The sequence below is a fragment of the Oryzias melastigma genome, linkage group LG15, assembly GCF_002922805.2.
Source record: "Oryzias melastigma strain HK-1 linkage group LG15, ASM292280v2, whole genome shotgun sequence".
In the NCBI taxonomy this organism is placed as follows: Eukaryota; Metazoa; Chordata; class Actinopteri; order Beloniformes; family Adrianichthyidae; genus Oryzias; species Oryzias melastigma.
This window is the reverse complement of record NC_050526.1, coordinates 16,309,978-16,323,189: the sequence shown is the minus strand read 5'-3', so window position 1 is coordinate 16,323,189 and position 13,212 is coordinate 16,309,978. Positions and strand designations below refer to the sequence as shown.

Here is a 13,212-nt window from a genome sequence, read left to right as displayed (position 1 = left end):
AACGAATGGGGAGGAGCCAGCTGGGATTCAAACCACAACCCTCTTGCCGCAAGGCGACCAGTACCCCACCCTGCCGCCCAACAAACGTTCACCAGAAGCACATATCGGTGCTGACTGGTGTCTCAACGTTGGTTTTGTAGAATGACTCCATCAGAAGAGCAGGTCTCTGCAGCGCCCCCTACAGGACAGCTGGTCCTCTCATCCAAACCAGTGGTTCCCCATGCACTCCCTGTTCCAGGGAACGCCACAGAGCCAGCACCAGTCCGCCTGGCACAGAGCACAGTGCATGTGCATGCAGCCGCCTGCAGGGGGAGACAGCAGCTGTAGTTAGTCCGACTCATCCCAGCCAGCAAAGCCAAGTGGCCCATTTGGTTTAAGGGGGCAGAAAATGGGTTTGCCCACATTAGCTTAAGTGGACATTCAGTGGGTAAGCTAGCTATGCTATCCAGACGACTGGTGGACAGCGGAGCTGGCTAGCTCATTTCAGCGGAGTATGCTAGCTTGCTGCAGAGGAACTCACTAGCATGTTACCAAGGAGCTTGCTAGCTCAATACAGCAGAGCTTGCTAGCTCGCTACAGCATAGCTCACTAGCATGCTACAGTAGAGCTTGTTAGCCTGCTGCAATGGAGCTCTCTTCAGAGGAGCTCGCTTGAATGCTACAGAGGATCTCCCCAGCTCGCTAGCATGCTACGCTGTCCACCGGGCAGCTGGCTAGCATAGCAAGCTAACCCACTGAATCCACACTTAAATCAATGTGGGCAAACACAGGTGGGGCCACTACAAAAACTGGGGCCACATTTTTGGCCCACTTTGAAACATATGGGGTCACATGGTCTTTCTGGCTGAGGCCACACGGCAGGTGTAATGACAGGTGTGATGACAGGTGTGACGACAGGTGTGACGGCAGGTGTGATGACAGGTGTGATGACAGGTGTGATGACAGGTGTGACGACAGGTGTGACGACAGGTGTGATGACAGGTGTGATGACAGGTGTGATGACAGGTGTGACGACAGGTGTGATGACAGGTGTGATGACAGGTGTGATGACAGGTGTGATGACAGGTGTGACAACAGGTGTGATGACAGGTGTGATGACAGGTGTGACGACAGGTGTGACGGCAGCACAGCTCACCGTTTCTCTCCACGGGGACGGAACAACTGGGGCAGGGCTTGGTCGTCTCCTGAATGAGAACCCGGGACGCCTGCTCCCAGCGGCCCCGCCGAGAGGCCTCCTCGTCCACCACGAACTCCTGCACGAGGGGGAGGGGTTAGCAGAGTAACGACTTCATCATGATGATGTCATCACAAAAACACTCACTGACCTGCTCCACATCCCCCACAGGCAGGGCCTGGAGCGCCCTGCACTCGCCCTGATGGAAGGCCTCCCTGCACTCTCTACAGAAGACGAAGCCACAGCCCAGCTGGGGGTCACACTCCACCCTCCTGCTGAGGTCAGAGGGGAGGAGCCCCGCCCCACAGCCAGGCGCCGGACACAGGAGTCCGCCCATCTTCAGGAGGCACTCCTCGGTCGCATACTGCTGGTACCGCGTGTACTGTGGGACAGGGGTGGGAAAACAGCAGGAATGTTACAGGTGAGGTTTACCTGCATCACATTTCAGAGAGGATGTTCATTATTGTTTAGTATTTTTGCTCATTATTTGGTGATTATTTTAAATGCAATGATGGCGCGGCAGAGAGACTGAGGTGCGCTTACCTGCTCGTCACCCAGAGCTCTGAAGTGGTGCAGCTCTTTGATCAGCGAGTCCTCACAGCCGGCTGCAAACACAACATTTACACACCTGCAGATCAGACTCACACTTGTGCGCTTCCTCTTGCTCAAAACGTTCACAAGTTTTGTTTGGTTCAGGTGAGTACCTGCCCACAGTCCATTCAAGCTAGTGTTTTACGTTGATGTCAAAGATTGAATTTTGCACATTTTGACATTTTGGATTTAGACCAGGATCTTCAGGCTGTTGTTTGTGATTCTAACCTGTTTTTTCCCCTCAAACTTATAATGTTGGACAACTTGTATGGAGTCAAACTGCACTGCTCTATGCAATCCCTGTCAGGATAGTTCATTGATTCAAACTTTTTATTTCGCTAAAAAAAAATTACAGACTGTGGACATGCCTACTTTACGCAAATCTGTCCAGTCTGAATACAGTTGGATTTCTGTAGTCCTTGATCCTTCATGAACTGTGACTGAGACCTCTGAACGAAGAAGGTCCAATGCAGCCCACAAGAACCAGCAGGAGAAGCCCTGACCTTATCCTTCATTCACTCCAGTTTTTGAGAGTGAAACTAACCACTGAAGACCATTTTATTAATATTTATGTCTCATTTCAGAGCAGTTTGTTGGAAATGTTTCTCTTGCAGAAGCAGAGACCAGATGTTGGGAAATCTTTCAAACCGAAATGATTTTATATTAAGAACTCCTTCAATGTCCACATCTGACTATAGCTCAGCTATATGCAAATGAGTACAGGCAGTTGATCAAAGCATAGAAAGTTCAGGTATGTTCCTGGTCCTGGGATTTCCCCAGTCATGATCAGAATACTGTCATTTCATAGGACAGCTACGAAGGACCTCACGGTTACTTCTGTAGACTCTTCAGTTCACCTGATATTCTCAGATCCTGAGTTGTTGTTGTTTTTTGGACCTCCACACCAGAACTTTTACAGAACAATCTGGCTTAAATGGACCCAAATCCACCCAGCAAGTCTCAACTTTAAAATACTCCATTGGATAATCTGACCTTAAATTCTGCCTCAGCCTCACAGTTTCCTAAACATGACGGCAGTAATCTGTCCCGCTGCAGAACCTTCATCAAGAAGAACATCTCCACTCCACATGCCATGAAGCAAAAACAAGAACCAAACATGGTGAAAATAAACAAAAGACGACGAGGTGAACCAAGCCAACCGTGTACCGAGAACTGGACCACCAAGCCCATAAATCCATAAACCAAACGCTGACAAACTGATCACTCTAAAAACCATGAGTCCGAATTATCAGCTGATCTGCTGACATGATCAGCTGATAACTGAAGTTACACTGAGGCACAAGGTGGAGCCAGAGAAACGCTGCAGGAGGAAGAGCTCTGCTGTGTGAATGTTCTCTATGTTCTCTAGGTGTGTTTCCGGGGGGTGTGTACAGGTGTGTTTGCAGGTGTGTGTACAGGTGTGCGTGTAGACCTATGTACAAGTGAATGACGCCCCTGTAGGTGTTACTCTGACTGTCCCCACCCTACTGCTCACCTGCACACGGCAGAGAGTATCCAACCGCAGCGTGGTGGACAAACTGTCGCTCATTCAGGCGGCTCTGACAGTACAGACGGAAACAGTCCAGACAAATGACATGGCGCTCTGAGCACTGGAAGACCAGAACCACGTCCCTGAAAGACAAAAACCCCCATAGGTGAGAGGGTGTGTTTAAAGACCAGACAGTATCATGAAATTAAAGTTTTATTTTTAAAATCAAGAAAATTCTCTTGATGTAAAGCTCGTTTTCATGTTTACATCAGCTGACTTCCTAAAGGTCTGGATGTATTAAAACGTGTAAACTTAACAGCGCGTCCTAAAACAAGTTGATTTTCTAAACGGATTGTCTCTGTTAAGTGCCGTTTGGAATAAAAAATCAGTGTGTTTCTGAGTGTGTTGTGAGGCTAAAGACACAAAAAACTGAGATAATATGTGAAAATCTAGAACGCAAGATGTGATTTTTCAAACATAAAACCAGATTGCAGTGGTTTTGAGTCTTCGTTTAAGGTGTATATAACAACGTTATACACAAAAAGATGGAGCTGGAGTTTCAATGATGAGATGGAGAGAACACGTCTTTTCTACCCACGTGGAAGAATCATTTTTGTAGTTTTTGCAATTGGAAAAATTTCTGTGCCTTTGATCAAAAAAGTGACTCCTCCACCATACTCGAAAAGTCACCAAAATTTGCACACACCTAGTACCGGAGAAAATGAATGTTTGGCAGAGTGAACGGTGGGTGTGGTTAGCAAATGTCCGCTGCTATGGAAATCCAAAAGTTTACTTTTGCCGACTGTTTTGAAACCCACGTCAATCTTTTCAGTATCATCTGGTGAACAAAACATAAAGTAGTTGCTACGGAGATAAAACCAACAGAAAACCGCCATTTTGAAAAAAATGGCGGCCATCAATGGTTTCCGTCAACTTCCCACATCCAGCTCAGACCAGCCTTACAGAAAGAGAAGAGGTGCGTAGTTGCGACTTAGCAAGTAAGGTTGGGTTAAAGGTTGGTTGGGTCAAAGGTGGTTGGTGAGGCCCATCCAACTCCACTCCCCATCCAGCAAAGCCCCATATGGTTTAAAAGTGGGCAGAAGATGTGGGTCCCATTGGGTTTGTCTGGAGTTTCTGTGAGCTCCACTGTAGCGAGCTCCATTGTTTCGCACTCTGGAGCTCAGCTGTATTGCGCTAGCATGCTAGGCAGCTCGGCCGTATCTGCGCTAGTGAGTTAGCGAACTCCACTGTATTGTGCTAGCGAGCTAGCGAACTCTGCTGTATCTTGCTTGCAAGTTAACGAATTTTGCTGTATCGTGCTTGCAAGCTAACCATCTCCGCTGTATCGTGCTAGTAAGCAAGCAAACTCCACTATATCGTGCTAGCGAGCTAGCGAACTCCACTGTATTGTGCTTGGAAGCTAACCATCTCTGCTGTATCGTGCTAGTAAGCTAGCAAACTCAACTATATCGTGCTAGCGAGCTAGCGAACTCCGCTGTATCGTGCTTGTGAGCTAGCGACTCCACTATATCATGCTTGCAAGCTAACCCTCTCCGCTGTATCGTGCTAGCAAGCTAGCAAACTCCACTATATCGTGCTAGCAAGCTAGTAAACTCCGCTGTATCGTGCTAGCGTGCTCCATTTTTAAACCATATGGGCCCACTTGGCCTTGGTGGCTGCATTGCGGCTTCAATTACGTTTGAGTCATATTAGAAGGTTTGGTTTGCGCCACGATAGCATATTAGCTCTATACCGATCGCATATAAATCCTAAACAAATGTCACATGTTTTTATTGTGGCCAATCTAAGGCACACCTGTGAGGTGGGATGGATTATCTCAGTGATGGAGACATGCTGACGTCCGATCTATGTTCTACATTCGTGTCTCAGCAGAGATCTGAATCACAGAGACAGGAAGTGGTTACATGACGTCGGTGCAGGCGATGCAGGGGACATGTTTGCTGTTGATCATGATGAGGTCCAGAGCCACAGAGAGGTCGTCGTCGGATGTTGGATGAGACGCACACTTCATGTAAAACTCCTGTAACCACAAAAACACACAACCTCCTTCAGCACGAAGTCGGCCAAATACTGCAAATACGGTCAAATGTTTTCAAAAAGATGAGATGAAGAGAACCGAAACATTTTCCTGCCTTTGCTTCTGTTTTTACCCTTTTCTCTCTCAAGTATAAACTTCTGATATTCCAGCTCAAATTTGAATTGTTAAATATTTTTGATTTATTCTTTAACTTTTTTACTAACCTGACTGAGACATTCTGACGCTAAGAAGAAATTATATCCATATAGAAAACCTGTGAAGAGAGCTGGAGTTCTGTCAACGGGTTCAAATATTTATGTCATTCAATGAAATGCAAAGAAATGTTACTTTAAAGTGGATTTCCTGATTTTTTTGTGATTTTCTGTTCAAACTTATCTATTATATGGATGACAAACTGTTCATTTCTTTTTAAATGGGCAAATAAAAAAAATAAGCAAGAGATCAAAACTTATTTCCTCTTCTGCATTATGTGTTCTAACAGGAAGCCAATGAAAACACAAACGGAGATGTGAGAAGGGAAGTAACAAGCGTATTAATCGGAGATCTCCTCAGTTTCTAACAGAGAACGTCTAACAATGTTCTCTACGCTTGAAGGTTTAATGCTATGCTCCGCCCCTTACCGCTTCATCGCCGTAGCATCCTTCCGACTGGCAGTTACCACGGATACGTCCAGGAATTAGGACATCATCCCAGCAAGACGGTCCCTGACAGAAACAGACGTGGGCCGTCAGCTCCTGTGGTTCTGAGTTGAGTCTGGTTCAGAACTTAACGTAACACAAATATTAACTATGACCACACTTTTGCTGAATTAATAAAAACTAGTTTTGAAAAGAGAAAATCATTGAGATATAAATAATCTGAACAGTATTTAACTCCACATACTGTAACATTTTCCAAGGTGGCCTGAGAAAACAGCTTCAAACAAAAACGTGTTTTTTCTGAACTGTAACGCAGGAAGTGCTCCTCTTACCCTGCTCAGCGTGAGAGCTGTCTGTTTACAGCTCCGGCATCGGACCCGCAGCTTTCCAGGCTGGATGGATCTGCAGCTTTTACAATAAACGAAGAAAGAACTGCGGCTACGCATACCTGTACGCACAGAGAGAGCGGGATAACTGCGGAAACTCACCTGTGCACAATGGTGTAACACATGTACATTCAATGATCACAAATGCTGGCTAATAGGTATCCTCTCATACAGTTCTTATGTCTCACCTGCACAAACTCTCATAGACACACCTGAAAACTCACGCATGCACACCTGCAAACACAGCTATGCACACACGTGCACGCACACCAGCGAGCACATGCCCCCAAACTCATCTGAAAACGCACATTACTTGCACATCTGTAGATGCACGCACACCTGTCCACACCTCCCAAACACACCTGTATGCACACCTGTGAACATACCTGTGAACACACCTGTGCACAAACCCCCAAACACACCTGTGCTTACACCTGTATGCACACCTGTGCACACACACACAAACTCACCTGTACACACACCTGGACGCACACCTGTGCACACACCCAAACACACCTGTGCACACACGCACAAACTCACCTGTACACACACACACAAACTCACCTGTGCTCACACCTGGACACACACCTGTGCACACACCCCAAAACACACCTGTGCACACCCCCTAAACGCACCTGTGCTCACACCTGGACACACACCTGTGCACACACCCCAAAACACACCTGTGCACACACCTGGGTGCTCACCTGTACTGGTGTACTTACTTGTCCCAGGTGCAGGTCCAGCCTCTTCCTGTGATCTCGGTCCACCATCTCCCATCTCTCCTGTAATGTCTGCAGGGGGGGTGGGGAGGCGAGAGGAGCTCAGGTCCAGCCTCGTCAGGCTCTCTGGCTCCTCCTCGCCGCCACGGGGTGGAGACTCCTCCTGAAGGGGTAGAGGCTGGGAGGAGGACGATCTCGAAGGGGGAGGGACCACGTGAACGGTGCTCTGTTCTGGAAGGTCACAGCTCTAAGAAGAGTTAGGAGAAGAGGTGGAGATACTAAGAGGGTGTTCATGTCTTATGACACCAGAACTTCTGCACAGTACAACCTAGCAAAGCTTGACTCAGCTCAACCTGGACCTACACAGGCTTTTATTTTGAAGGTCAGATTTCATGAATTCCGGGGTACAGACATGTTGGTTCATTCAGATGGCGTCAAACAGTCAACCGGCCTCCTCACATCCAGATGTCCTGACCTGAGAACCCAAACTGAGCCGAGTCGCCGACACATTCTCATTCCCGAGTCGCCACATATTGAAGAATGGTTAAAGGACCCTCCAGGTCACAACTTGACATTTTGGGTTTCACCGTCAAATCGTCAAATTCTGAAGTGCAGGCTGTTCAAATTAAATCACGGCTCCCCAACATCTGGGTCTGCTACCGGGATGCGGACCGCGCTGGTACCCTAACCTGGTACCCTAACCCGGTACTGGAGGTGGAACTAGACGTGCAACGGAACCAGACACGTGACGGTTCACGGGATGTGACTGGTGTCAATACTTTAACCTAGGCCCGGTAACGCTGTTTCTGGTTCCGTTGCGCTTCCGGTTTGGTGGTGCATCCTGTTCTATTAGGTGTCCGGTTTCGTTGCGCGTCTGGCTCTGTTGTACGTCCTGGTAACGCCTCCAGTACAGGGTTAGGGTACTGAGTTAGGGTACCAGCACAGTCCGCGTCCCGGTAGCAGACCCGGAGGTTGGGGAGCCGTGATTAATTGTAACAGCCGGCATGTCAAAATCTGACGAGTTGGATTCTCCCAAAATGTCAAGTTCTGGCCTGGAGGGTCGTTTAACCACGTCGATACGTGACGAGTCTGGAATGAATGAACATTTGTTGGAGTCGCAGGTTTCCTGTTTAGTCACGACAACTTCCTGCGGCCCTCATTTTCCCGGCAGCAGCCTCACCTGCAGAGAGGAGGTGCTCTGCAGCTCCCTTCCAGCAAAAAGCACCCGGAGCTGCTCCGGGGGGACGCCCTGCTGACCCCCCACCACCTCCTTCAGCTCGGCCACACTCGCCCCCTCCTGCAGCTCCACGGCCACGCCGGGGCCAAGGTTGTAGCGCACGAACACTGAGGACAATGAAAACTCTCACAGATTTATGGAGATCACAAACTCTCCCATCAACCAGGAAGGTTTTTGAATCTTCTGGCTCCTCCCACTTCTTTATTTAAGGTAATCAGTGGATTTCTCCCCACAACAAAAAACAACTTCTTATTGGTCAGTTTCTCAGCATATCACATACTGGTTGTGTTGTGAAATGACTTCCTGTCTGAAGGCGTGACCTGTCTCACTGCACTTTTGAGAACAGTTTTGAAGTAAAGCAACCAATTAATAAATCAACCGATCATGTTGCACCTGTCTTGTGCAACCAAATTCAACTAATATACCTGAGGAGTGAAGAACCAACGGCTCAGGTGCAACAGCCAATCAGATCGGGAGTCTGTGGCGCCAGTTATAATCAGAGTGGGACATCTTACCGCCATGAGACTGAACTCATCAGAGCGTCACAGAGGAAAATTCCTCAAAGACGGAGACGGTTCTACCTCCAGCAGGGAAACAGGAAGTGGATTTCACAAAACAGGAACCTGATTGATCTGCTCTCCGTTCTAGTCCGGGAAGTTCTAGGAATGACAACAAATCCTGCAGACCGAGATCCAAATGTTCCGTTTGATAAAATTTGGAACTATGAGCTCTTTGCTGCTTAAAACTAACAGACAAAATTAAGAAAAGATCACTAATCGTCCCTATGACCAATTTTGATTCAAACTCTGGATGATTTTGTTTGAATTTGTATGCATGGAAATAAAAGTAACAAGTAGTGGGTTACTTGTTAAATTGGGGAATGAATAAAGTAATTTACCGGTAATTACAATTTCATCCACTAACTAAAATACAGTAATTGATTCCTCTTTAAAAATAATTTACCCAACACTGCTGGTTTTAGATCATGACAAATGTTTAAATCCCGATCTGTGCTTTTATTTTCTAAAATGTTAAATTCATGAAACAGTCAGAGATGTGGCATAAAAACTACTTACATTTGTCAAATGTTGTACACAAAGTATATTATTTGTGCAGTTAATTCTTGTGGATTTGTTGTTGTGTTTTGTTTTATTGTGTTTATCAAAGCATTGAAGGCTGCATTATCACTGGCTCCAAATGGTGGTACTGGTGTCGCCAAAAAAAATGGCGACTGAATTGAATTCATATTCTGGAGCCGGAAGTGAAGTATTTTCTACGGGTGACGTCATACACTTCGAGGTGTCACATTCAGGCGGGTTTGTTTACATGAGAACAGAGAAAGGTCACTGAAGGTTTATCAATCAACCTGCTGCACGTCCACCTGTTTAACTCCGTTAACGAGTCTTCAGCTCCTTCCGGTTGTGGATGTTTACAGTTTAATGCCGGTGCTAGCTCACGTCCAACGAATCGACCCGAGCTAAACCCGGATCTGCACGCTTCCTGCTGGCCCGGGACCGGAACCCGGGCCAGACCAGTCCGCACGGGCGCGATTGGTCTATCGAAAAAATCCTGGTTCGGAACTTTGGATCCGGTTCGGAACTCACCGATCATTCGCCTTGTCGTTCGCGGAGCATTCTGGGAGTTGTAGTACTTTTTCCTCTGACGTTCGGGACGTCAGTCCGCTGTACGTATCGACGCAAACACTTAAAAAACAAAATAAAATACCTGCAAAATATAATAATAATACATAAAATACCTACACAATTTAGACATGTTATTCGTTGTACTTGCTAAATTTTCAACCCAAAAAAAATCGTACGTTATCTTTATTTATGATGGAGGCCGAACTGTTATATTGTCAATCAATCACTTCTTCAAAAGAACAGAAGGCATGTCTTGAAATTAGTCATCAAAATAAAATAACTTAAGATGTAAACTCTGCTTTTCTATCCTACTTTAATTTACTCACTATATGACGCCTTTTGTTTGTTTCCACCCCTGACATTTTACTTTTTGTAACTTTTTGCTTGTATAGATGTACAATGTATATTAATGGCTATTTTGCACGTTTTTTGTACTAAGACTGACGTGTACAATAAGGCTTATCTAAAAATAACGAGACAAAAAATACCCACATTAAACCTTTATATTTTCATTTGTGAAATTAAAAAATACAATGAAGCTCTCAAAAGTTCAAAGACTTTCAAAGCTATACATTTGAATTATAAAATACATAAAAAACATTTTAAAACTATCTAAATTCCAAAATGATTTTAAAATATAATTAAAAAACTAGTTAAACACTGAATTTTCACCCCCATTTTATTAAATTGTGATTTACTTAAATGTGCTCTGTAATCTTAATTTTATTTCTTATAGCCTATTTTATTTTTCTTGTTTAGTGTTCTTCTGGTGCTGTATATTGATATTAGGTTTTGTTCAAAAAATTCCTAAAAATTCAATTTACGTATTATGACACATGTAGAAGAACAGCAGCTGAAATTAAATATACAGTCGATCTTTGATTGTTGCATGACAGCTACGGGTCTAACGGTTTATCAATGAATCAATTTCTATTCCCACATCCAACTAGATCAATCTGAGGCAGAATCAAATCAAATCACGCAATATTATTAAAAAATCATCTCAAAACAAGATCAGTGGATCATCTATGTTGGAAAATACCATTTAGATTGAGACATGGTACCTCTACGGTCCTCCAGGTCTTCATGTGAGCTCCTCCTGCTGGACACAGGAAGTAAAAACAGGCCGGATGGTTGTTTATTCCAAAGACGAGACAAACATGTCAACAGCTTTATTCTATTGGCAAACACGATACAATGAAAACCACCATCACCCCCCCACTGCAACAAACCAACACAACACTGGTCTAAACTGTGGACAGGAGAGGTGCCAAACAGAACCGGAACATGGGGGAGGGAGGGAGGGGGCGTCATAGGCATTGAGACCTAAATAAATATGTCACCATTAAATTAACTCCAAGAACTGTCCCAGGAAAAGCTTTTATTTTGGCGAGAGCTGGGAGTCCAGAACGGGCCGAACGTCCGTCCCGGTTCATCAGCACGCTCCACAAATCATGGCGGGACACATGGAGAACATTAAGAATACCTTCCTACGGAGGAGGAGCCACCGCTGTCATGGCAACTGGAACATCAGAACATTTCACCTTACCAACACATGACCCGACGACGAGGTGTGCCAGGCCACGCCCCCTAGAAAGAAGCTTTTATTTTGAAGGAAAAAACGGCTGTTCACCGTTTGATGCTGCTGTTGCTATAGCAACCACGACAGACCGGCCTACCAGAGAACAGAGAACCCCGTGAGCCAATCAGAACACAGCATCTGCTGGAGCGAGGTCAGTCAACCAATCAGCTAAATGGATCAGAATTGATGACGGGTCCGGCGTCGCTCCGGTTCTGGACCTGCTCGTTGTTTAAAAGGACAGTTTTGTGGAGGATCGGTCCAATCGTGTGGGCTGGTTCCCATGATGCCTTTGGGAAACAGTGCCATCATATGGGTGGGGGTGGGGGGTACAGGGGAGGGGCAATTGTGTGAATCTAATTACAATACTCCATACGCAAAGCTAAGTGTCAGTTCGGACCATACAGGTGCGCCCGTCCCCACCTGATGACCATATTAGGATATCCTGCTGCTATTTACACCAAAGAGGAAGAAACCATTTTCCGTTCCTGAGACCTGGACGACCAGAACGGCCCCAGAACATTTGAGTTTGAACTTTCCCAGAACTGGTTCCACAACCGCCCAGAACCAGTCAGTGCTTCTGCTTTCACCTCAATCCGATCCAGTTCAGAGCAGGCGGGGGAGGGGGTCACTCCGAGTCCGACTCGAGGGGCGCGGTCTCGTCCAGGATGGGACTCTTCTGGAGCTTGGCGGTGACCTGGCCGTCCTCCACCAGGTGGGCTTTCTTGTGGCGTGAGAAGCTGGACGAGTGCATGAAGGTCTTGTTGCAGGCGGCGCAGGTGTAGGTCTTGGTCTTTGAGGGGGGGAGTCCCGGCGAGGGGTGAAGCTGCTTCCCGCGGGCGCCGCCGCTCAACCGGTGGCTCTGCTGGTGCCGCGCCAGACTGGCGGCGTGGTTAAACTGCTTCCCGCACAGGCCGCAGATGTGGGGGCCCATCCCTTCCACGCCGCACATCTCCTCGCCTTCGGTGGGCGGGGCCCGCCTGGCGGCCCGGCCCCCTCGGCGGCGCCGGTTCTTCTTGCAGAGGGTGTAGAAGTTAGGCTTGTCCCGCGAGCAGAGCTTGAGGCGGATCTTGAGGTCGGACGAGCTCTCGCCCAGGTTCTCCTTGCCGGGCGTGTAGCTGTCCAGCAGCTCCTTCACGTGGGTCACCTGGTGCTTGGACAGCTGCGTGGACGTCCTGAAGCTCATGTCACACTGCGGGCAGGCGTAGAACTTGTCGGTGCCCTGGCTCTGGATGATGGCGGTCGCAACGTGCTGCTTCTTGGTCTTCTTGTTCTTGCCGCAGAGGCGCAGGGTGGCCACGCCGGTGCTGAAGGGGGCGTCTTTGGGGATGCCCTTCCCCTTCTTGTGGATGAGGCGGTGGCGAGACAAGCTGGAGCTGTGGTTGAACTCCTTGCCACAGATGTTGCAGGGGTGGATGCGTCGCTTTCCGTGCAGCCGCAGGTGACTCCCCAGCATCCTGGCGGGAAGACAGACACCGGTTACACCTGCAGCAGGACGGCCTTTCCAAATGAGCAAGCGTCAAAAACGAGCAAGATTGTCTGACTGTATATAACACCTGGACTGAGTGACCCCCCTCACAAAACAGGAAGTACCCGCTGGCTCCAAGTAGCCAAAATCCCACACACTTCTACAGAAAAATAAACAGCCGTTACCGTCATTCTTGCTCTGATATCCATTTTTTTTATCTTCTTGCT

General features: G+C 47.2%; 2 protein-coding genes across 2 annotated transcripts in view; both read right to left on the bottom strand.

The window, feature by feature from the left end:
• Positions 1-6: 6 nt before the first annotated feature.
• prkn (parkin RBR E3 ubiquitin protein ligase) lies at positions 7-10,271 on the bottom strand. The gene is made up of 11 exons (XM_024297757.2): positions 9,900-10,271; positions 8,239-8,402; positions 7,062-7,305; positions 6,283-6,398; positions 5,933-6,016; positions 5,179-5,294; positions 3,260-3,396; positions 1,717-1,778; positions 1,325-1,555; positions 1,135-1,252; positions 7-302 (listed from the first exon to the last, which is right to left on the bottom strand). The coding sequence occupies exons 1-11, from the start codon at positions 9,904-9,906 to the stop codon at positions 199-201; spliced, it is 1,383 nt and encodes a 460-aa protein (XP_024153525.1). The 5' UTR covers positions 9,907-10,271; the 3' UTR covers positions 7-198.
• An 804-nt stretch (positions 10,272-11,075) lies between these two features.
• LOC112161811 (zinc finger protein 221) overlaps positions 11,076-13,212 on the bottom strand; it is a 7,292-nt gene continuing 5,155 nt past the window's right edge. Inside the window, exon 4 of the mRNA XM_024297273.1 lies at positions 11,076-12,974. Within this exon, the coding sequence (XP_024153041.1) occupies positions 12,146-12,974 (829 nt within the window). The 3' untranslated portion in view covers positions 11,076-12,145. The remainder of the gene's footprint in view (positions 12,975-13,212) is intronic.

What these genes read in the sequence shown, in the direction of transcription:
- prkn (XM_024297757.2), bottom strand. An exon ending in AGAGCACCTCCTCTCTGCAG is followed by an intron (nt 7,306 to 8,238) that starts GTGAGGCTGCTG and finishes AACTCTTCTTAG; the next exon opens with AGCTGTGACCTTCCAGAACA. An exon ending in GAGCTCTGGGTGACGAGCAG is followed by an intron (nt 1,556 to 1,716) that starts GTAAGCGCACCT and finishes CCTGTCCCACAG; the next exon opens with TACACGCGGTACCAGCAGTA.